This window comes from Pteronotus mesoamericanus, unplaced genomic scaffold, assembly GCF_021234165.1.
Source record: "Pteronotus mesoamericanus isolate MK-2021 breed Mesoamerican mustached bat unplaced genomic scaffold, CSHL_Meso_final scaffold_827, whole genome shotgun sequence".
Lineage (NCBI taxonomy): Eukaryota > Metazoa > Chordata > Mammalia > Chiroptera > Mormoopidae > Pteronotus > Pteronotus mesoamericanus.
In genome coordinates, this window is record NW_026555327.1 from 1,050,365 (window position 1) to 1,074,564 (window position 24,200).

At 52.3% G+C, this 24,200-nt stretch overlaps 2 protein-coding genes across 2 annotated transcripts; one reads left to right on the forward strand and one right to left on the reverse strand.

Moving 5' to 3' along the window:
- The first annotated feature begins 1,128 nt into the window (after positions 1-1,128).
- On the forward strand, positions 1,129-3,655 carry NANOS3 (nanos C2HC-type zinc finger 3). The gene is made up of 2 exons (XM_054563525.1): positions 1,129-1,668; positions 3,588-3,655. The coding sequence occupies exons 1-2, from the start codon at positions 1,197-1,199 to the stop codon at positions 3,653-3,655; spliced, it is 540 nt and encodes a 179-aa protein (XP_054419500.1). The 5' UTR covers positions 1,129-1,196.
- Positions 3,656-6,207: 2,552 nt separating this feature from the next.
- Positions 6,208-24,063, reverse strand: BRME1 (break repair meiotic recombinase recruitment factor 1). The gene is made up of 9 exons (XM_054563509.1): positions 23,991-24,063; positions 23,243-23,294; positions 19,426-19,600; positions 16,899-16,980; positions 16,591-16,695; positions 11,960-13,240; positions 8,849-8,934; positions 6,769-6,861; positions 6,208-6,358 (listed from the first exon to the last, which is right to left on the reverse strand). Exons 2-9 carry the CDS (start codon positions 23,271-23,273, stop codon positions 6,208-6,210), a joined length of 2,004 nt encoding a protein of 667 aa, XP_054419484.1. The 5' UTR covers positions 23,274-23,294; positions 23,991-24,063.
- Between the last annotated feature and the right edge of the window lie 137 nt (positions 24,064-24,200).

Below are 24,200 nucleotides of genomic sequence, written 5' to 3' on the forward strand. Positions count from 1 at the left end.
GAGCTGGGCAGCTGAGAAACCTTTCTAGAAGGGAGTGATGAGTCTGCTCCCTGAGGGCTCCATAAATGTCTCCTGAATGAATGAATAAGTGAATGGGCTGGGTAGGTGGCAGAGCCCCACTTCTCTGTGTCCAGGTCCTGGGCTCAGCTCTCACCCTCCTTGCACAGACCCTCCACTGCCCGTCTAGCACCTTGGTGCTGGCTGATCGCGCCACCTGCATGTCTGTGCCCCACCTGAGTGACTCCTGGGCACACTCTTCCATCCTGAGACTGAGCTGAGGTCTCATTGGAGGGAGGGAGGGTCAAGGCTGTGGTGAGTTCTGGGGGTCCCCTTATTAGCCCAACCTGCACCTCTGCTCTCCCCAAACTCCCCGTCTCACCCCCTCATCCCCCAAGGACAGAATCTCACCCCCTCATCCCCCAAGGACAGAACCGACTTTGAGCGCTCCAGTAACCAGAAGGGGGAGGCAGGCTTTTGTGTTAGTCTCTGTGAATAACCCTACAGGAAGGTGGCTTTATACCTCAGTTTGTTCATCCATTAAGTGGAGGTTCCATTGAGACAATGGGTGTGAAAACACCCTGAGGGAGACCAGAGCTGGGGCCTTGGTCACATGAGCCAGGTACCATCCCCCTTCCATCCAGGGCCATCTGGAGAATCAGCAGCTCCCCCTCTCCCCAAAAGGCCCAGGGGCACCTGGCCCTTCCCCCAGCCCAAGGGAAGGAAGGAAGCAGTTACTAAGTTACAGGTTATATCAATGCTTGTCTTGAGGGTGGGTCTCCCACCCACCCCAAAACCCTGTGGGGCAGGGTGGCTGGCCTCCTCCAAGGAGGTGTGGTGGGGGATAGCCCTTCCAATGCCTTCTGGGTGGAGTGCATGGCTCCAAACTGCAGGTGCTCCCTGCAGACTGACTCCTGTCACCGCCCCCCCCAACCCTTGCCCCACTCAGAGACCATACATCTCTTTGGCAGGTGCATTTACAGGAAGCGGCAGCAAGCCCCCCTGTGACAATAAGGAATCTCCCACAGCCTGTTCCCTCCCCTTCAAAACCCCTTGGAGGTATAAGGAGGGAACTGACAGCCCAGACTCCTAGGCTCCAGAGAGGGAAAGGGAGGGGCAGGGAGGCAGGGGAGGACAAGCTTGGGGCAGGCAGGGTTTCTTCTGTCTCTGCCCCTCTGCCTGGCACATGTTACCGGGCCATGGGGACCTTCGACCTGTGGACAGATTACCTGGGTCTGGCACGTCTGGTGGGGGCTCTGCGTGGGGAAGAAGAGCCTGAGACCAGGCTGGACTCCCAGCCAGAACCAGCGCCAGGACCCGAGGATCAGAGATCCAGCCCGGAACCCTCACCAGCTCCGGAACGCCTGTGCTCTTTCTGCAAACACAACGGCGAGTCCCGGGCCATCTACCAGTCCCACATGCTCAAGGATGAGGCAGGCCGGGTGCTGTGCCCCATTCTCCGAGACTACGTGTGCCCTCAGTGCGGTGCCACTCGAGATCGTGCCCACACCCGCCGCTTCTGCCCACTCACCGGCCAAGGCTACACCTCTGTCTACAGCTACACCACCAGGAACTCCGCAGGCAAGAAGCTGGCCCGGCCTGACAAGGCTAGGACACAGGATTCTGGTCACCGGCGAGGAGGAGGAGCAGCAGGAGGAGGAGCCAGTGCAGGTGGCTGGGGAAATCTGCTGTAGAGGGGGGCCTTCTCCTTTTAAGTGGAATTAACCCAAGTTCCTACTTGAGGGAGGGGGTGCAGAGAATTTGTGTAGAAACCTTAGAACAGTATTCTAGAAGTGTTGCCCAATGTGGGTAAACTGGGGCTTGACTTTGCTGTGTGGTCTTGGGCAAGGGATTTTCCCTCTTTGGGCCCTTGGGGAAAATGCCACCCCTTTCCAGGAACAGGTGACCTGGCAGGGAAGCTATAGGGACTAGCAGGTGGTGAGGTCTGGGGACAGGGACAGCAGGGGCTTGACACTGCTTGGCACTGAGGAGCTGTGTGGCCTGAGAGAAGTTGCTCAGATTCTCTGAACCCCACCCAGCTTCCTTATTTCTTTATCCATTTGCCAATATTTTGTGCCATTCTGTGCCCAGCACTGGCCTGGGCCAGTGGTGGTCAAGGTAGATGAAAAGCAGCGGTTAAAACACAGGGTCGTGGCGCTGAATAGGGAAGTCTAGAGAAAGCACCTGGTCCAGATGAGGGGGTTCAGGAGGGCTTGCTGGAGGAAGTGACTGTAGGAAGCCTAATTCAGTTTGGTGGGCAGTTGGAGGTATGGCCCAGGTACTGCGGCTTAGGGACCAAATGGGAGTGTGTATGCCTGTATGTTGGAAGAGGAGGAGGTGATTTTGGGACAGCCAAGGGGCCTGCAGGGCCTTGTAGGTCACATTAAAGAGTTTGGACTTGGACACTAGGGAGCCACAAAAAGAGGCAAGACCAGGGCTGTGTATTGAGAATGTGTTAGACTGTGGCTAAGCAGCTGGACCATGGGAATGGATGTGAGGGTGTTGGAAGGGGCTGGTTCTCCAGCCAGAGGTGGGCAGGGAATGGCCCAGCACCCAGGGAAATGTCAGACAGGAGGAGAGCCCCATGAGTTTGCTATGTGGGGAGCAGCCCAGAAGAGCTTTTGGAGCCGCAGCCTAGGAGAGACCTGCAGCCGGAGCCTCCCTTGGGTCTGAACTTGCTCTGCTCGCCTGCATGGCCCACCACGTGAGGTCACTCCGATCTTGCTCACGAAATGGGGGTTTCCATTCTCCAGGTTTGGTTTGGGTAAAGCTTGAGCACCTGCATTCTAACCAGCTCCCCCTGAGCCCTCTGTGCTTCTAGGCCAGGGACCATTCAGCCTGTGAGTAGTTTGGGCTTAACTGGTAGCAGTTATTTTTATAGATGCAAAAGACAGCTCCTGTGCCGTCTTAAAGGACGAATCCGTTTTAGCGACACCACGGGATAGTCAGCCAACAGAGGAGGGGGGTCTGTGGGGGCAGTGTTGCTGTCTATTTGGGTACTGTGGGTGGGTACCGCCTCCCCATCAGACTGTGAGCCCCTTGAGGGCGGTGAGCCCGCAGGAGGACCCCGCCCGACCCTCGCAGCTGGGAAGTGAGTATTTGTTAAGTGAGATGCTGCCTCCAGAAGGTTGTATCGCTGTGAGGTTCGGTGAGGTCCACTGGGAGGTGCAGGAAACTGAGCGGACACGCAGAGATGATGGTCTCAGAATCCTTTCTCACCTTAATTCTGAAGGAGTAGGAAAACTTGCCTCCTAGGGTATGAAGTGAAAGAGTGAGGGAGCCCGCCCTTGGTACGGAAGGGCTGCCTGAGGCCAGCCTGCCTGGTAACGCTCTGGGGCATCACTAATTCGGGAGCCCGGAGCCCTACGGCCACGAGGAGGCAGCATTGCAGGCCGGAGGTGAAGTTTTTGCGCTTGCGTCCGGTTCTGGGTCTCACCTGGGGTTTGCCCTAGTTCAAGAATGTGGCTGGTGTGCTATTTCACAAGTAGCCTGCGGGTGGCGCCAGAGCCCTGGCAGCCCTGCCGGTTGAATTGGAACTCTGACAATAGGAATCATCGCCTTGTGTTTTCCCCTCCGCTTTTAAAACCCAGGTTCCAAAGGTGCCGGGAAGTCGTCTGGACCTTCACCCTCTTCCTGCTGCCCCTCCACTTCTGCCTAGGAGGCAAGTGCGGGGAGGACGTCCGGGATGCTGGCTTCGCCTGGCCTGGGGACGCTGACTCCCTGAAGGCTGGATTTCGAAGAAGCATCCGGCGAGGACCCTCCCCCAAACCTTTCCCCCAGCCTGGGGGCTTGAGTGAGGGAGCAAGGTCTGGAAACACTGCCAAAAGAGCCCTGTGAAGAAGGAGGTGGTTCCGGGACACCCCGCCCTCCCTCCCCAACATGGGGCACCCAGTCAGCACTCAATAAATGCTGTGAGTGGATCACCAGTCTGATGAGGCTGGTCTTGAGACCGGTAGCTGGACCGGTGCTGGAGGGGCTGGGGCACCTCTTCTCTCCTGGCTGTTGGCCCGCGCACGCTACTCTGGTTCCCACTTTCCTGACTGCTGTTTGGGTTTTGGTTCACCCTGGGGCCCTGGGGTGAGCTGAGAAACGAGAGTGGGCACCACAGGGTGGCTCTGGGGCTTTGAGCGCTTGCCCCTTTCCTGGCAGTTCTGGGCACAACCTCTGCTGCCTGGTTAGCACATTAGGCACTTTGTCTGACGTTTGGTGTTTTCAAACTCCCTTTCAGGGACCCCTTACATATCAATATGCTAAACAGGTGGAATCCCCTACACTGCGGGTAGGGGCCTGGTTTAATGGGGGAAGTGGACAGTTAGACCAAGCCTCTCTCCCCACATTGTCCTCACCAAAGAGGCCCTCAGCGGATGTTTACATCGCCCCACAATGTCCCAGCACTTGGGGCCATGGAATCCCGTGCCAGGCCTTCCTGGTGTGGGCGGTCAGCCGGCCCAGGCATTGCCCAAGGACGCTGTGGATGCGATTTGGGTCTGCTTGGGCAAGAGTGCGAGGGAGATACAGAGGCCCCCCCACACACACTCAGGGATTGTGACTTGGTTCTCCTGGGGGGCTGTACTCAGAGGAACCCCCACCCGTTTGTCCCCTCCATTGCCAGAGCTTGGTTCCCCTGGCCTCCAGGGAAGAGCAGGTGGCAAGTGTCCATCCACATTCCTTCCCTGAGCTAAGGGCTGGCCTCTATCCCCAACCCACACGGTCTCTCTCACAGGGTTGGGTGGAGGCAGGGTGGACTTTACGGGTCCCCTCGGCCCTTGGACTGGGCCCTGAGGCCACCCAGGAAGAAAGCCAGGAGTGGAAGCCTGTCCTTGAAGACAGCCTGCTGTCTAGGCTTGGAGGGGAGCGAGGAGGACAAAGAAGACAGAGGGGCAGCCCCACATATCTTCAAATTGAGTTGGGGACACAACATCCTGGCTGCCGCAAACTGCCAAGGACACCAGCCGGAGCTGCTGGGGCTTAGACCCAGGGGGATGGGTGAACCGGCATGTCCTGGAGGGGTCAAGGAAGAAGGGGTGTCAGGGGACCCTGACCCGACTGGCTCCCCTCTTGCACGGGGCCTCCCAGGGTGTAAGAAGGCAGTGGGAAGGGTTAGGGTTAGATGGCCCTAGGAGTTTGACTGTGGAGGCCACAGGCAGAGCCACTAATAAAGGAGCAGGTTTGGCCCACCTGGTGGTGACTAATTTAACAGAAGTATCTCTTCCTGTGAAGTGGGTTTGATGACAACACCTGAGGCTGCTTCCAGAGCCACCATGGAGGCTATGATCAGGCTTGTGTGGGCCCAGGTATGCGGCGACTACCCTTGGCATCCAGTCAGAATCAGCAACCCCTGGGGGCGGCCTCCTTCTAGGCTGGGCCTTCGAAGTGTGTCCCTCAGAGAACAGACAGGGCCCCTGAGTGCTGAGGATAACTCTGTAGTGGGCTCACAACCTCAGGTGCTGGTGTGTATGAGTGGTGTGAATGCCGCATGCTTGGGAACTTGTGGGGACCCCCCTGACCTGTGTCTCAGCAGTAACCCTACTTGCCTTCCTAGGGAGGATGGGAAGTGAAAGGGGAAAGAGGCGGTTAGGGAGATTTGTGGGCAGAACACAAGGAGCTCCAAGGCTTCAACACCCAAAGGAGAGGTCCTGAAGCCTCACTAGGCGATCATTTATTAATGGTCTCCCGGAAATAAATAAAATGGAAATCCAGAGAAAGACAAGCATACAACAAACAAAGAGCCTTTTTCTCCTGCAGCAAAGAAACAAATTCCAGACCTGCCATAACCTTAGCAAAGGGGTCAAAATTTGCAAACCCAGATAAGCATCCGGGTGGCCCTGGGCCCTGCCCTCCAGGCCCCAGCCCTCCCACACCTCCCAACTGTAGCCTCAGCCCCTGGAGGAGCAGGCTCCCCCCCACCAATAGAGGCCCCAGGGGGAGGCTGCGACTCCAATGAGGTCTTCAGGGTTTCCTAGGGGACGATGACTTCCAGGTGGGCTGCAAGGCAGTTTCTGGGGCCCATCAGGACCCACTGGAGCATCTTGGGACACCAGGAGCAACATCGAGGACTACAGGCTTTCCGGGGTGTGCGGAGAGATTGTTGCCAGCCTTCTGGCGGAACACTAGGCACCCCCCGGGGGGTCAGGGTGTGAACAAAACACACATCCATGGGCGGGGCAAGCACTGCACATGTGGTCCCTCAGCTTCCCCACTTGGAAGCATCTACAAATCACTCCAGGACTGCTCCCCTCGAGGGAGAGTCCCAGCCCCCTTTGATGTGTAGGGCGTGGGGGCTTTCCCTGCAGGCTTCGCCTTCCTGTAGCTTAGGCGCTTGAATGCTTCCAGGTCCCGGTGGGCATTCATGATCAGCCGGCTGCAGGAAAGTGCTGGCATCACCTATCTGCCAGAGCAGCACGCACCACACACTCCTGCTCGCACAGGCTCAGACACTCATGCACACTCAGGTCTCACACCACACAGGCTCACACACTCCTTCAGAGGCATATTCACACACACACACACACAATCAGGATCAACCTGTTACAGAGTAGACTGTTGACTATCCCAGCCCCTCTCTAGGGCTTAAAAAATTCTATACAGGATAGGTGAGGGCAAGGAAGTGACACTTTCTAGAGGCTGCTTGCCGGGTGGCCTTAGCCACTGTGGGGGGGCCTCTTTGCTGTCCTTCTTGTTCCCCCCAATCCCACCCTCCCGGGGCCCACCTGGGCCCTCCATGGGCTGCCTGTCCCATCCATCCCCTGTGGATCCAAGCCCAGCTCTTACTTTAGGTTGGAGAGCTCAACAATGAGGCCACGCACAGTATCTGTCGCATCCTCCATCCTGCTGGCTTCGCAGGGTTTGATCCCCTTGTGGCCACTGGAGGGAAAGGAAGGTAAGAGGCCTGACTTCAGCAGACAGCTCCACTAAACTCCATTCTGGGGGGCTTTTGCTGGGCCTTCAGCTGTCTGCTTTTCCAGATATTAAGCGACATGGGCAGAGCTCTGACGGCCACCCCAGCTGGATCAACTGCCAAAAGCACACCCAGAATGCAGCCCCTTCTCCCTACCACAGCCACCCCTGGGGAGCTGTTGCCATGAGCTACCTGGACCCCCAGCTCCTGCCCCTGTAGCTTGTCTCCCACACAGCATGGGGTGGAGGGCTGTGAAAATGGAAACCAGGTTTACCGAACCATCTGCTGGCACCTCCAGACCCCATCTCCTTCTTCTTGTCTCCCTCCCCCCGCTCCAGCCACAGTGAAGCCTTTCCCTGTGCACCTCTTAGGGCTCTGGAATGTTCTTTCCCAAATGTCTCCTCCTTGAGGGGTGGGGAAACTGGACTTCCCTGATTACTCAGTTAAAAGTTTACCCCCTTCCCCACTGTCTTTCTCTCCTTAACACTCCGCCATCTGACTAATTTGTCTCTCTCTCCTGCCTGCCCCACCCAACATACACTAGATCGCAGCCCCGCGTTGTGTGCTGCCTGCTCTGTGCCCAGAGCCGTTCCAGGAAGAGCCAGCGCTGGGTGGCATGAACATCTGTGGGAGGGGTGGATGCACCGCAGCACCCACTGTCTCTAATGTGTGGCCTGTGGGTGCTGGCAGAGGGTCATCCCCTGAACCTTGGGTCAACAGCGCTCCAGAAAGCCTACCACACCCCAGGCTTGGCAGAATATACCGGGCTGTCACTAAGAAATCTCTGGTTCCGCTCCACCTTCCTCAGTCACCCAAGATGGCTGGGTGACCCGGGACTTAGCTCCTTTTGTGTCTTACTCACCAGGAGCCACGGACCTCAGGACCTGCCCTGAGCCTTCCTGGTGCCCATTGGGGCCACATTGGCCCAGTGAGACCATCAGAGATTCAGACACGGTTCTCCCTTCTCTTTGCTCCAACAATGGTGGGGCTACTTTAACTAAACTGCCTCTGTTCCTTGGGCAGGGGTGGGGTGTGTGTACAAGTCGTGCAACGGGTGGTTGCACTAGTGACTAGTGCAAGGGAAGAAGGTGAAAACACTCCACCTCACACCTCGAGGAGGAGGAGGAGCAGAAAAACTCGCCAAGGGCTGCAACCCAGCCCCTCCTCCACACTTGCTAGACAGAAACAGAAACTTCACCACAAATAATTGATAAGGCAACACCTCTAGAGAGGCCTGTTCCAGCAGGAGGTAACAGGAAAGGACAGGTGGCCAGTGCTTGCCCCTGGCACGGCTGGGATAAAGGACAGGAGAGAGATGATGGACTATGAGAGACTCTGGGGTAAGGGGAGAGGACAGCCCCCGCCACATGTACATAATCTTCGAGTAGAGGGACAGTGAACCTGGTGGCCTGCAGGAGAGTAATGGCCTCTTCTGGGGCCACAGAGCCAAGTGGGAAGTGAGGACACAGGACAGGTCAGAAGCCCTGGAGAGCCCACTCTGTGACCAACCTGGGACCACCCAAGATCCACCAGACCAATGGCTCTTAGCCATCTCATTCTGAGGAGACTCTGGGAGAGTTATGGACCCTCTCTCCAGAAAAATGCACATACTGAATCCAGACAACCCACGGAACCAGGGATACCACCCAGGGCTCCTGGGGAGAGACGCTTGCTTGGGAACAGATGGCTGGTCACCAGTTCTCCACATGCAAGGGGCCGGAGACACATGCAGCTGGAAAGACAGGGCTCAGCCCCTTACTGGATTGAAGGACGCAAGGCCCAGTGAGGGTCAGCCAGGGTCCCCTCGTGCCCCTCGCTGGCAAAATGGAAGCTCGCAGGGGTGAGGGGAGAGACCATGGGAGCACCAGTGCCAGAAAAGCAAGGGCACTCCCCCTCTGAAGGGCGGACTCACCCCAACGCAAGGGCCCAGGGGCGGCCTCCCACCTGGCCTACCTTAGCTGGGCCTTGGTGAGGGGGCCTCCATCAGTACTTGGGCTGGTGCCGGGCCAGCAAGGGCCTGCCATGCCCCCTGCAGGAAACTGAAAAGAGAGAGCATGCATGAACAGTCTAGCTGGGTGAGCCCTGCATCGGGAGGAAAGAAAAGTCACGCAGGGAATGCCTCCCTTCCCCTCACCAGGCTGGGAACACTGAGGCTGGAACTCCTGCAGAGGAAAAGTGAGGGTTAGACCCGGGGGCCTCCAGTCTAGGCGGCTCTTGCCACCCCCCCCCCCAAAAAAAGAGCGGCCAGTGTAACCGCGGGACTTGCACCTTCCAACAGGCTGGTCCATGCCCTATGCCTGGGGGTGGCTCATTCCCTCTTCCTAACAGTTGAGGGGCAGTGCTTTCTCCTGCGTTTCCCAGAGTATCTAGAAGGGTGCAGAGAAGCCCTCCTGGGGTGGTGACTGTCATGAGGTGGGCTCTGGTGTCGAGGAAAGAGATCAGCCACTCATTTTGTCAGGGAAAAATTTTGCAAATATAATGCAAAGGAAAAATTCATACTTAATAGGGGAGAGAGCCAGATAACCCCGAGAAGCTCAAGTCTCTAAATGTCAACAGTGGTTTAATTTTTGTGGAAAATGTCAGGCTCAATCACGGAGGTGACATACGTCCCTCGGAAAGAGGAAAAGAGGCTGAGGCGGGGTGGCCTGCCCAGGGCCTCTTCTAAGGTGACCCAAGTCCTGGGGTTGGAAAGGGTCCTGTTCTAGGGACATCCTCTCCCCTAATGGGGTAGGGAATGGGGTGAAAGGCTCAGCTACACTAGCAAAGAGGTACCTGAACCACATGAAAAACTGCCTGTGACCCAGCGGTTCTCACCTGGGGACATTTTTGGCTATCATGACTGGGGGTAAAGGTGTTACTGGTATCTGGTGGTTGGAGGCCAGAGATGCTGCTCAACACCCTACAGTGCACAGGACAGTCCCTACCAGAGAACAATCTGGCCCTAAACGTCAGCGGTGCCAGTTGGGATCTCTGCTGTAGACAATACAGTGTCTTCCGGTACCTGGCTATTTCATGTAGGCAACTGATTCAAAAACACAATTCAGTGTCACATATCCATCAAACTGACTGCACTGTTCTTGGCCATGAGGAATAACCTCCCATCCACCAGGACTGTGTAAATGTTTATCATGACAAAAGTGGTCCTGAACGTTCCAGGGCCACAGCTATAGGCTGCTGAAAGGGACATGGGAATCAGCTTTTTATATCATGCTCCTTAAACAGTGTACAGAGGCTCCACCAGCTCTGGGGTATCATGGGATACCCCATGATACTGTTTTGAGAGCTGTTTTGAGAAGAAAACACCAAACTTTCCCATGAAGGAAGCTGGGTTTGAAACGGGTTTGAACTGGTTTGTCACTGCTATGCAACCTCCGTGAGCCTGAGTGACTGTCTCTGCAATGGCGCTCATGGCTGTGCCCGGTGAGGCTGGGGACCAGTCAAGGGGAGGCCGTGTTGCTGCTCCCATCCATCTGTGCTCTGTTCCCAAGTGTTCCTGCCCAACTGTCCTTCCTACCAAAGGCCACCCGGATTGTTCCCTTGGGAATCTGCTTGTGCCTGGGTCACCCCAACTTGTTTGGGAACACCCAGTATCAACACAAACCTCGTCCGGGTGTTGGCAGCTTTGTCAAGGCAGAGCCTGCTCCCACGGAGGACCTGCCCGGTCTGACCACCTGGCTGTCTGCCCAGGTGCCCTGCGCTGCTGATTCCCTGGTGTTTTCCAAGGTGAGGCACTGGCAGCCATTCTGGCAGCCTGTCTGGAAGGGCTCACTCTTTTGCCTGCTGGGTGCCACCAAATGTCCCAACTGCTTCCCCAGGCTTCTCCCTTAGCCAATGCCCAAGAGGCCAGAGACTGGGAGTAACTTAGCCATCATTACTTTCCAAGTGAGGAGTTTGCATTTTCCAAGAAATAAGGCCCCAATTCTAAAATTTCAGCTGGTCCCAGCACCTGAACCCCTACTTGCACCGTGACCTACTTTCCGTGAACTCACTTGTCTGTGGTCATTAAACGGCTGGCAAGAGGAGCCAGGGCCTGCAGGGGGCAGGGAGGACTGGGTCTGAAATCATGCCACAGGTGAACACTGTGGAGGGTCAAAAATGCCCCCAGCTGTCCCCAAAGAAGGTAGTGCAGTGGAGACCCACATTTGCTCACCCAGCCATGTCCCCCTCCACACTCAGAACAGCTGGCTTTCTTCAGCTGGGCCCCAGATGAAGTCCTGTTGCTTGTTTCGGAGCTGTGTCACATGAAGACTCTTTAAGTTCCAAAATGATAGGGTATAAAAACGCTCACTCTGGGAAAGGCCGGTGGGGACAATGCTACCAAAACCCTTTGGGGGGGGGCAGGAATCACACCTTATGTTTCCATGCCTGGCACAAGCAGGCTCTTGACAAGCATGTATTAAATAAATTTTGAAAAAAACACCTCAACAGAGACAGCTGGAAAAAGCATGCCAACATTTGTCAAGGGAGTTGGGCTCTGCATCTGGAATGGAGTGGCTGAGGCACAGCTGTAGGATGAGGCCGACCTGGGCGCAGACCCAGCCTCCTCCCCTCCTGGCAGTGTGGCCTCTGGCAGGTGCCCAGTTGGCGGAAGGAGAACCAGAACCACCCACCTACCGGAGCAACACTGCAAAGCACTGAGCCCAGCTTAGGTGTGTCACCAGCCAGGGATGTGGTGCTTCCCCTGGGAATGAGGCCAGAGCAAGGCTGTCACATGCCCTGACAGGTGAATGCCATGGCTGGCAGAGGCTCATTGGGCAACTTTCCCACTGCCTGTCAGGCAGGAGATCCCTGAAGGAAGCAAAGTTTCTACAAAATCCAGCAGAAAAACAAAATTCCATGCACGTGTTTCGGACAGGTCCCTCATGGAAAGGCAGGTCTTTTCTTTCTGGAAAATCACAGACTCCAACCCACTGAAGCTGCAACTCAGGTTCTTAGACTTGCGCGCCATATAAACAGACCACCACATGCCCCATCTTCTCCCTCCACTGGATGGCTCAGGTGAAGGCCTGTGGACACTGGTGCCTGTCCTGGGATGGACTGCCTGTAACTTAAGGACACTCTTACCTGCTCAGGTGGGGCTTCAAAGTCGGTGGCCTCCAAGGCATCCTGTATCTCGCTGTCTGGCAGGAAGTCGAGTTCCATGGCTGCGGACCCCTCCAACACAGGCTGGTCTGCAGAGTCAGGAGGGTGCTTGGGCTGGCCTGCCGGGCCTGTGGGGGCCCCTGGCCTGCCCTGCTGGGCCCTGGCATCCCAAGGAGGACCATCCACTGCTTCTTTGTGCAACAATGGAGCAGAGGCTCTCAAGGACAGACTGGGCCCCCCAAGGTCTTGTTCATGACTCTGGCTGCCTAACTCTGGTGTTTTTTCACCCGAAGGCTGTGATAGCAAAGGCAGCACACACACACCTCCTAGGGGTTCCTCATCCCAGCCTGTCTGATCAACAACTGGGCCCATTTCTGAGGCTACAGGACTGGAATCTCTAGCACCTATTGTGGGCTCTTGGATCCCATGAGCCAGAGCCAGGGAGGCTGCAGGGCCCTCCAGGACATCACCAGGGGGCTCAGCTTCCCACTCTGCCTCCCCTCTGCCTCCCATGGTCTCCCCCGTGAGGGGTATACCTCTAAGCAGGGCCCCACTATGGTCGCCATCAGGGGCCTTCCCGCTGGGAGAGGCAGGTGCCTTGGTGTTAGGCTTCCCACCTGGCTCAGCCACCTCCAGAGCCCTCTGTTCTGACCTGGCGGGATCTGTGGTCTCATCTGTGATGACAATGATCCTAAGGGAGGGGTGTCTTGGGCTGCTACAGCTCCCTCCTGCTTCCCTGCCAACCCTGCTAAGTGTCTGCATGGGCTCAGAGGGGCCGTGGGCTGCAGATCCAGGCTCTGAGCCCCGAGTGGCCAGGCCCAGGGCGCTCTCTCCTTTCCCCTGGTCACCCCCTGCTCCCCCTTGGGCACCTTCCTCCTGTGGGGCTCCTCGGTCGGGCTCCTGCTCTTCAGCGCCACAGCTTGGTAGATGCCCTTTCTGGCTGAGATCACCAGGAATCCCACCCCTCTCTGTGCCTCCACCACCTGGCAAGTTGGTCCCTTGCTCCAATAGGTAGTTCTGGCCGGCCCCCTCTGAGGCCAAGGGCACCATCCCACATTCTGGAGAAACGTCATTGGAGACCTCAGACTGAGAATCCCCTCTGCTGAACACAGGTGTCACAGGGTTTTGGATGTTGTGCTTGTAGCGGGTGCCATCTGCCTGGGTCTGGCCTCCTGGCTCCCTGGCCTCCCAGACAGTGAGCCCTGGGGACTCCTCCCACAACTGGCTTCCTGCCTGCTGGGTGGTGGGCTCTGGTGCTGTTTCCTGTGCAAAGAGAAAGACTCAGCCTCAGGCCTTCAATAATCAACCACTTTGAAGATTTTTCTAGTTGTTACTGCCCTTGTACAAAGACTCAGATGCTGTGCAGACGCCAGAAGGGATCAGTACAGTAACCCTCGCTTATGCATGAGGGACACATTCCAAGACCCTAATGGATGCCTAAAACTGCGGATAGTACCAAACCACACACACACACACAATGTTTTTTCCGATACATATATATCTATGATAAAGTTTTATTTTTAAATGAGGCACAGTAAAAGATTCACAATAGTAATTAATAAAATAGGACTGTAATAAGTTTTGTGAATGGCTTTGGAGCCATTACTGAGTAAAATAAGGGTTCCTTGGGTACAAGCACTGAGATACCACAACAATCAATCTGATAACTGAGATGGCTACTAAGTGACTAATGGGAGGAGAGCATGTGCAGGATGGAGCTACTGACAAAGGGACAATTCACATCCCGGACAGGACTATGCAAGATTTCATCACACCACTCAGAACAGCACACAATTTAAAACTTATGAATTGTTTATTTCTGGAACTTTCCACTTTATATTTTCAGACAGTGGTTGTCCATAGGTAATTAAAACCACAGAAAGCGAGACCGTGGATAAGTGGGGGACTACTGTGCTAGTACAGGACAGAGCTTTGTGCCAAAGGTTGGAGGGGGACGTGGAAGCACAGGAATCCTTCCTTCCAACAGCTCCTTCTTCCCACCAGTACCAGGCATGTGGAGATCAAGGACATAAATATCAAGGGGGTCTGTGGGTCACACCAGCCTCAATTGCATGGACTAGTGATGGACTACACTTAAGTAAGATGTTACCACTGGGGGAAGCTAGGGGAGGAAACACCAGGACTTCTCTGTGTTGTTTTGTTTTTAAATTGTGGTATGATGCACACAACGTAAGATTCGCCGCCTTCACCAGTTGGTAAGTGCACAGTTCAGTGGCATTAAGTACCTTCACACTGTTACGTAACCATGACCATCACCTGTCCCCAGAGCTCCTTCACCTTGTACAACTGAAGCTCTATCCCTATTAAATACTGAATTTTCCCATGTATAATGCACACTTTTTTGCTCAAATTTTTGGCAAAAAATCACTACATGGGTATCATGATTACATGGCATGAGTATAATAATGCTGTGTATAATGTGCACAAAACCATGGGTGGGCATTATACATGGCGAAATACAGTACTCAGTCCCCACTCCGCCTCCCTCCAGCCCCTCATGACCCCATACTACTGTCTTTAGGAGTTTGACTAGTCTGGGGGCTTCATGTGAGTGGAACTGTATGGTATTTGTTGCTTTGTGACTGGCTTGTTCATTAGCATAATGTCCTCCAGGTTCATCCATGTTGCAGCCTCAGTATATCCTTCCTTTGTAAGCTTGAATGATATTCCATTGTGTGGATATGCCATATTTTGTTATCCATTCACCCATCAATGGACACCTGGGTCCATATTGCTTTTGCAACTTCCTATAAATCTCCAATTATTCCAAGATAAAATGCTTAAAAAGGGTGAGAGAGAGAAATGAAAAGTCCCTAAGGGAGGAGGGCCTGTAGAGGGGGAAGAGGGTAATAAGGGGGATAAATGGTAAGGGAAAAAAATTACAAAAAACAAACTACTTTTAAAGAAGTCCCGAAACGTGGTAGGAGACGATGACCAGAGCAGGCTCAGTGAGAGCACGGTCCCAGCTGGGACACAGAGGAGCACTGTCCTTAGGGCGAGGGCAGCCCGATCCTCCAGGTGCTCAGGCCTGAACCTGTGGCGTCAATGCAGCCCAGATCTCCCCCGACTAGATGCACGTATCTGACATTTCTGCCTGACATTTCCTGGTCATGTCCGATGTGACACAACCAACACCAGCTCCTGGGCATCGCCTCAGAGTCTCCCTGTCCCAACTGGCAGCAACTCCAATCTGCAAGCTATTTATTTAGGCCCCAAACAAGGGAGTCAACCCAGCATCTCTCTTCCTTTCACACCCATGCCATCAGATCTCCCTTCAAATTGGACTGCAAATAAATTCACTACCTAGGGACTATGGTTGGCATTTATGGGTGCCTATAAACAGCAGCTGCCCCCCCCCCCACTTCTCTTGTACAGTTATCAGAGCTTGGGGGGACACCTCCTCCATACTTACCTCCCTGCACCTTAAAGCCAACCTTTCTAGGAGGGTCTGCACTGTAAGTGCCAGACCACTGAAGGTTGCGGCGTGTCAATACTGCTTCAGTTTAGTCACCGGCAACCAGCCTTCTGAGCAACTGACAGCCTTTTCTGCATGGAAGACAAAGTTATCACCCCTCCTTTGTTTAAATTTAAACTTTTGATAAGATCATTGTGAATTCTTGTGCAGTTGTGAGAAATAACAAGATTCTTTGTGCTCCTTACCCAGTTTGCCCCAATACTAACATCTTAAATAACAAAAACACACTATCACAACCAGGATGTTGAAACTGATAAAGTCACTGACCTTTCTGGGCTCTCCCACTTGCATGTGTATACTAAGTTCTATATACGTTCTCTCACTGGTGGAGGCTGTGCCCCCACCCCAACAGTTAAGAAACTGAAAAGTTGCAACACAAAGATTCCTGGTGCTGCCAACTGTGGCCCCGTTCACGTCTCTCCCATGTTGCCCACTCCGCCTCCAACCCCTGGCAACCACGAGTCCACCCAACATGTCTATGCTTTTGTCATTTCAATAATGTTCTGTAAATGGAATCCAACAGCAAATAACCTTTTGGGATTGGCTTTTCCTACTCCAAAGCTCAGAGATCCATCCAGGTGGTTGCCTGTGGCACTAGTTTGTTCCTTTTTTTCATTGCTGAGTTGTGCTCATGGTGTAGAGAGAAGACCATTGTTCGTTCAATCATTCACCCATTGAAAGATATCAAGGGTGTTCCCAGTTGGGGGTGATTAGAAATGCAGCTGCTGGGCATGCCAACCACTCACTTTTTTAGGGACACATGTTACCAGACATTGGCCACCCTGGGGCTCATGGTGGCAAGGACAAGAAAGCACGCTGTAAGACGCCCCCATCCCAGCCCCCATTTGCACAAAAGCCTGAGAAGCAAAGGGGTTCAGGGACAGAAGGTAAGCAAGAGGACTCTGGTCTCAGGCACTTTTGGTTTAGGCACAGCTGTCCTGAGTGCCTCTCACAAGCCTGAGAGCTGCCTGCATAGCACCTGCAGTCCAGAGACATCTGTAGTGCAACGTGCTGAAAATGGGGATGTGGACAGGGAGCCAAGGTTAAACTCAGCTGCCAAAGCTGGGCTAAGAAGCTGCACATCTATGGGGCTCGCCTGCTGATTTCAGGGGCTTACCAAGCTAAAGGCCACTCTCCCAAGGTCCTCTTCCCTTGTAGCTGCTAGTCTTGTCACTGCTTTCCTGGGTTTTGCGAACTGGGGGACAAACCTCCCAACTGAGATCTGTGAACAGGATACAAGAACAAAGGAGCAATAAATATAAGAGAGGAATGAGGTCTCAGAAAGAAACCAAATACCCCCAATGTTTTCTGTCTTACAGTCTCAAACATGGCCTTTGCCCTCCATCCCCACAGCAAACCAGCCCCTGCAGGCTGAAGGGAGGCGGCTTCTATATGCACATAGGAAAAGCTACTAGACAGGCTCACCTGAGAAGGAGGACAGGCAATTGGCTCCTTTTCTGGTTGCACCAGGAGCCTGGAGGGAGCTCCTGCTTCCTTATCCAGGGAGCTGGATGGAGAAAGACAAAACAGAAGAGGTTCTAAGGTCATCAAGGCTTTCGGTGTGCCTAGTGGGACAGAGAATGAAGTCCAAAGGCAAAGTAGTGCTCCAAGTCTCCTGGAGGGCAGGCCCTGGAGCACCTGCTGAGAGAGGGTGAGATGGAGGAGGGGAGCGGTGTCCTGGGGAACATTTGAGTCCCAGGACGGTGCTGAGTCCCACATCTAGAATCCAAGCTGCTTGCTCTGGCAGCGCTCTACCCATATAATCCCAGGAACTGGCTCCTGAAGTAAGCCCTGGAATTCTCATTTGCACTGACACTCCAGCCCCCAACTTTGGAAATTCTAAGGAAGGGGATTGGTAGGTATGGGAAACACTGTGTCAAAAAAAACAGGTATATTCATAATTTCCAAAATGTGGAAGCAACCGGGATGGCCTTCAGTGGGTAAATGAATAAACAAACTGTGGTATATCTAGACAATGGAATATTATTCAGTACTAAGAAGAAATGGGCTATCAAGCTACGAAAAGACATAGAGGAAATTTAAATGCATATTACTAAGTGAAAGAAGCCAATCGAAAGGCCATGCACTATATGATTCCAACTATATGACATTCTGGAAAAGGCAAACTATGGATACAGTAAGATCAGTGTCTGCCAGGGGCAGGGGGAGGGGGGAGAAAAACAAGCAGAGCACAGGGGATCACTAGGGCTGCGCAAACACTGCGTGATACTACAGTGGTGAATACGGGTTATTATACATTTGCCCAAACAAATAGGATGTACAACAAGAGTGAACTCTAAGGTAAACTAGGGACTCTGGGCGATGATGTGTCAGTGCAGGTTCACCTTTGGTTAAAAGAAATAAAAAGTACCCTTGCGGCGAGTGACGGCGATAACGGGGGAGGCTGCACAGGTGTGAGGGCAAGGGGCGTGTGGAGAATTTCTGGGGCTCCCTCTCGATTTTATTGTAAACCTAAAACTGCTCTAAAAATAAAACCATTTTTTAAAAATTGGTGAAACTATGTTTGTATTTAAATAAATGTGGAGATGTACGATGTTAAAAAAAAAAAAAAAAACAAGACCAAAATCTGGAAGCAGAATTTCCTATGATTTCAACTTTGGAAGTGGAACAGGAAAAAGCGTGAAGATATGCTGATGGGCTTGAACTGTGCTGGGGACGTTCTGGAGACAGAGTAAGGCTGGACACTGGTAGCAAAAGCCTGTCAGAAAACTTTAATTGGGGTGGGTTGTTTGGGCAGCTTCTGGGGTGCTGCCAAGATTTCATTTCTCAATATAAATGTGTTAAGCTTGTTTGCTTTCTGTTATATTTCTGTGTACGCAGTACTTCTTAATAAAACATTTAAAAAACAAAAAAAGAGAAAATTCTGGGAACCTGCTTCTGACTATTCTCATGGGCACAGAAGGCATAGTGGATAGCGACTGTAACCCTGTCAGCCCTGTTGGCCTCTCCAGGAATAAGGAGCACAATGACATTGTCGTGCCTGGGAAAACGGCTTAGGTGTGGCACGCGGCCCTCTCTTCCTCTCACTCACAGAGCAGGGCTGCCTTTAATCCTAAAACTGCATTGACCTGAGATCAGACACATACACACACCCCGCAGAAAACTCTGTCAGAGATCACAAGCCTTAATATTTTACTCAGAAAATTTGGCAGTCCAAGCCATGACGCCTTCTCTGAAGATTTCAGGTAGCAGGAGCCTTCCTTCTCCTAATTCACACTAACCCTTTCTACTTTGCCATAGGTAGTTACATGTGGCTTAATGCCATGGACAGACTAAACTCTTCTCCAGATTTTTATTTTTCCCCACCTTGCTTAATTACCTATTCCCTGGGGCGGAGGGGGGGGGGGCGGAGGCAGGGGGATGGGACTAGGAAACCATGGTAGTTAGGAGCACAGGAGCAAGATACAGCCAGAACCCCAGCCTGCCTGGCACCAGCTCAGAAGCCTTGGGCAAGTCATTTGATCTCTAGAAGCCTCAGGGTCCTTACCTGTTAAAAGGGGACAAAAATCTACTTTAAAGTGCCATGAGGATTAAATGAGCTGATACGTGTAAAATGTTTATTAGCGCACTGCCTACCATATAATTATTGTTATTTTCTTTTATGGGTTACTATTTTGTAGACCTACTCCTTTCATACTTTCTTCATCAAGAAGGAATACAGGATAAATATGGATTTGACCAGCAGAAAGGATGAGCTACATTCTGAAGCTAAATGATCTTGAAAAATTCAAGATTTTTATTGCCCGTAGTTGTAACATTGACCTTTATTGATAGAAAGTCCCAGGGAGGAAAGCATCAAGAAGCACAGTTCAAGGGCCCTGAGTCCCCAGGGGGAGGCATGAATCCCCTCCCCTTGGCATCCTGTTCACAGGGTGGCTGTGCCCTGCCCCACTGTCAATGGGGAGGTGCTGAAATATTCTGAGCCACCTACCTGGAGGCCACCTGTCCTGGCTCCTCCCCACTCTCTTCTGCAGAGGGAGCAGGTTCTGACCTGCTTTCTGATTCTTCAGGGTGATGCAAAGGGCCCAACTCCAAACTGTGGGGGGGCCCGTCAGAGTCTCTGAGTCTTGAGTTCTTTGAGGGTTTTGGTGGACGGACTCCTTCTCCTAGTTTAGAGACAAAGGAAGACAAAGGGGTGGGAGATGCCAAGAGCGCACTCTGCTGTGGCTAACACCCAGCCTGGCAGGGCCACAGCTGCAGTGTGAGCACGTTTGTTCCACGGACAGGAAACCCCTGCTCTGACACTTGTCTGGAGAGCGGGAGGTAGGATGGAACCTGGTCCAGGAGGGACCCAGGAGCTTATGTGGCCATGGGATTCAAAGGCTTTTTACCCATGGACTGGTCATGACTGAGGCTGAATCCTGAGGTGGCCTGGCTCAGCTCCAAACCACAGAAGACAACTGGACGCAGCTGACGGTTTTTCTGGGCAAGTGGTGAGAGGTGTGTACCGGCTCCCTTGGGTCTCAGCTCAAACACCTCTGCAGAGGGGCCGTTCCCTGACTTCTCCATAGACACCCACTTTCTGCCCATGCTGCTTTGTTCACTTCAAGGCTTCTCGCAAGTACCGATGTACTGGGTCATTTCTGTCCTACCCACTACAACTTGCTCCGTGCAAAGAGGGGCCACATCTAGTCTCATTCTGCTGGGCCTCCAGTGTCTAGAAGAGCATCTGGTACACTGTCAGGGATCAATAAATTCTTGGTAGATAACTGAATAAACATGTAGAAAATGCATATCACTTCCCAGAAAATGCAGATGCAACTAATTATGTACCACTCTAGTTTTCCGTGAAGCCTGAAGAATATCCACCCTGGGAAAACTTGGACCCCATGTCATTAAGTGCTAAGGAAGGGATGTCTCAGCTGCCACTTAGTCCTTTATATCTCTGCAATACCTTCCCCATCCCTGAGAGCAATTGAGAGCCCAAAAGTGCTTATTAACACCATGTTGGATGACGGAAACTCCCTTACACAGAAATTGCCAATAGTGGCTGGCTTGTGAAACCTCCCCACATCTGGCCCCAGCTAAATCATTTATTCGATGAATAAGGTTTGGCTCTAGTGAGCTCCATGCCAGACACTGTCCTACGAACTTGGGTAGGATCCTGTTGTTATACCCGTTTTACAGCTGAGAAAGCACATGGAAGCCCAGGAATCCAGACTGGGATCTAGGCATCCAACTCCAAAGTCTTCACACTTAAGCGTGCTTCAGCATTTACTGAGTCCCTCCTACGTACCACGGTTCTGAGCAGGCAGTGAAGACAAAAGGACAAACCAGACCCAGGCCTAGTTTTCCTGGAGTTCAGTCATGTAGAGCCTTTCGAACCTCAGCTCTTTACGCACCTTGAAATAAATCCATTGAATAAGCACCCCACCCCGCAACCTTCCCAGTGCCAATTGCTATGGTCCTCAGCACTCACTTAGCTGTTCGCACTCCACTAGGCCACAGCAACTTTCCTGTATTTTCTTCTAATTCTCTGAGTTACGGTTCATGAGTGCCCATTCAGAACTATAACCCTCCACTATTTTGATTAGCTCTCTCCATGAGAAGCATTTTTCTGTTTTCCTTGACTTGACCTTGAGGCTATCCAGGGGAGGAACTAAGTCTGCTGCACCCTTTGATCTCCTCCTTGCCCTGCCTCCCACCCCTCTCCTAGGTGTCCCCCTGCCACAACACTACCCAGAGCCAGGCTCCAACCAATTTCTTACACAAACATATTCCTACCTTGTGGTCTGCCAGAAAACACAAAATACAGCAGCTTCATTTATTTGGTTTTTTTAAGATGCCCAAACACTAGCTTGCTTTGCTAAGCCAATGGACATTTATACCAAATAAAAAGCAAAACTATCAACAGAAGTGAATAGCCTCCTATTTCCTTCCTGTGATCTGTCCCCACAGGACTAATCTAAGAAAAACTAAGGCAAAACCCTGTTTTCAGCACGAAAGGCCAAAAAGACCTTGGGAAGGGAAGGGCTTCTTTCACCAACTGCCAGAATTGTCTTCCTCTCCCCCTACTCCATCCAAGACACACAGAAACAGCTGTTCTAGGGTAGCCTAGGGGTTCAATGAGCTGGGGAGTCCATGGCCAAGAGAGGCCCCAAATGACTTGCTGTGGGTGGGCCTGGCTGTCCCCAGCTTCCCCCTGCAAGGTCAAAGGAATTCTCGTCTCCAAACAGCCTGTTGCTCATTTCCGCACAAAATAGTTCCAATTTATTGATAGTTTCTTTTCAGTCCCACGTTTTGGGGGAAAATGAATGCTACTCCCTAAGTTCATTAAGCACTAAGTAAAAAAGTAATTTCTAAACTTTTAAAAAGTTTGAGATACCCTAGACAATAGACAGGAAAATGGAGCTACACTGTAATACTGGGTGTTTTTCTTTTTGAAAATTTATTTTTATTTTTATCTTTTATTTTTGAGAATGGGGAAGGGAGGGAGAAAGAGTGGGAGAGAAACATCAGTTGGTTGCCTTTCCGACATGCCCTGACCAGGGACCGAACCCGAAACCTAGGCATGTGCCCTGAACAGGAATTGAACGACGCCCAACCAACTGAGCCACACCAGCCTCGGCTGTTGTTCTCTATGAACAAGGAAATTCTATATGTATATGAACAAGTAAAGATGGTTTCAATATACCATGAAGTAAAAAACGAAGGTTGCATACCAATGTGTGATGATTCTATTTTCCAATAAAAACACTATATTTCTCATACATAGAAAAAGTTTGGAAGAAGCAGTGTAGTCAGGTTCACTTCCTGTTTTTTGTTTTGTTTTGTTTTTGTTTTTATGGTGTACTATACGATTGATCCTCGTCCTGTGGTTTTGCTGAATGTTAACATTAAAGGGATCTGGGGTAAGGTACACCGAAGTCTGAACTATTTTTGTAACTTTTGTGTAAACCCAAAATTATTTTAAAAAGTAAAGAACTTTAAAAGCCTGGAAAGACAATCATAACAGCAGCTATGTTTGTGTACTACCTAGGGATCTCTTCTTGGTGTTTTTCAACTACTAATCCACATCTGCGCTCTAGGGCATGGCTCTCAACCTTGACACTACTGACATTCGAGGCACTATGGACATTTGGGGTTGCACCATTCTGTGTTGTGGGGGCTGTCCTGAGCATTCTATTGTTTTGAGCAGCGTTCTGGCCTAGATCCACTAAATGCCCATACCACCCCTCCTACACACACCTATTGTGAAGACCCAAAATATCTGTAGACCTTGTCAAATATCCTCTGGAGGGCAAATTCCTCCACCAGCCAGGTTGAGAGTCACTGTTCTAAAAAAAAAGTTGGGGGTGCTTTTATTATCCCCTCTTTGCATAAGGGGGAAAGTGAGGCGCAAAGTCATCTGCCATCACACAGTGAGTAGCAGAATTGTGAGGAACCCAGGTTTTTGGTTTGAGAGTAAAGCACTTAGCCATATACCAGATGGCCTTGAAACATGTCACGCTATATTCAGGAGTGGTCGCTAAGAGTGGGTCTGCTTGGAGGTTGCACTCCTGCCCTGAAGCTGGGGGCCATCCCTCAGCTGTAGACGCCACCAGAGGCTGGGGGAAGCTCCACAAAGCTTTCACCTCCTACTGTATATGTTCCTCCAGAATTTATACTTTTCTTACCAGCATGTATTAAATCATTTTTTTTTAAAAGGAGCTTGATGTGGTCATGTTAGCACTTCTGCAATAAATAAAGCCAAATTCCTCCTAAGAGCAGAAACAGCAATAAAAAGATCAGCTTGAGTGTCCAAATACCTGAAGTCCGAAGCCTCTTCCTCTTACTCATTTTATCCCTCCCTTGAGAAATCTGAAAATGAGCAAAATCCCATCATTACAAGCAGCCACTGTTCCCCAGGTACAGACTCAGTGACATTGGCTGGGGTCAGAAGCCTCCCACCCTCAGACCATGTGGCTGCCCTGAGGGGTCAGTTAGGTCCCAAGAGGACACAGGGTGGGAATCAAAGCAACTTTGGGGCCACTGGCTGGGTAAGAACTCAAGCCTCCTCCATGTTGCAGAGGACAGAGAGGGAATTGCCCATCTTCTGCCCAGGGTCTGAGAGCACATGGGTGGGAGTGGGAAAGGGGGTGTCCTCAGTGGAAAGTCTTGGGGACTCTGCCCCTAAGTTGGGGCAGCCTGTGCAAAGGCCCTCCCTCTAGGCTGGGGGCTCTGGGAACCTTCTAGAGACAACCGAGGACTCGAGGGCACGCTGGAGGCCCTTCAGAATAACCTGGTGACTTTAGAGGGGCCAGGTGGGGCGCTTCAAGGGGTGGGAGCTTTACTAGGGGCGCCTGGGGCCTTGAAGGGACAGGAGTTACCACAAGGCAATTTCTTCCAGCTTTGGGGGCCGAACAAGCCCAAACTGACCTGAGCCAGAAAGGTTGTTGAGGACCCTCTGTCTTTATCAGGAAGTAGGTAGGTCTGCCTGGAGTTGTTGGGGGACAACTGCGTTAAATTATTTGCGTAAAATATTTTGGAGGAAATGAAAGGTAAGTTGACCCCTACCGGAGGCCGGGCAGCTCCAGGGTCTGGAGCTGAAAGGCCAGGAGGCCTTGAGGCTCGAGGATTGCGGACTGGCTTCCGGTAACTAGGCCCACACTGATCCAACCACGACCACCGAAACTTGAGGACTGCCCAGACCTGGACCACCACGCCGGACGCTGTAAGCCTGGTGCCCACTGCCGCCCCTCACTTATGCGCTCGCTCTGCTTCTTT

Excerpts from the sequence above, each read along its gene's own strand:
- NANOS3 (XM_054563525.1), top strand. The coding sequence starts at position 1,197 with ATGGGGACCTTCGACCTGTGGACAGATTACCTGGGTCTGGCACGTCTG. Across the intron at positions 1,669-3,587 it reads AGGAGGAGGAGCCAGTGCAG|GTTCCAAAGGTGCCGGGAAG; the intron begins GTGGCTGGGGAA and ends TTTAAAACCCAG.
- BRME1 (XM_054563509.1), bottom strand. The coding sequence starts at position 23,273 with ATGAGTAAGAGGAAGAGGCTTCGGACTTCAG. Across the intron at positions 19,601-23,242 it reads GAAGAGGCTTCGGACTTCAG|GAGAAGGAGTCCGTCCACCA; the intron begins GTATTTGGACAC and ends TCTCTAAACTAG. Across the intron at positions 8,935-11,959 it reads TTGAAGCCCCACCTGAGCAG|TTTCCTGCAGGGGGCATGGC; the intron begins GTAAGAGTGTCC and ends CTCTCTTTTCAG.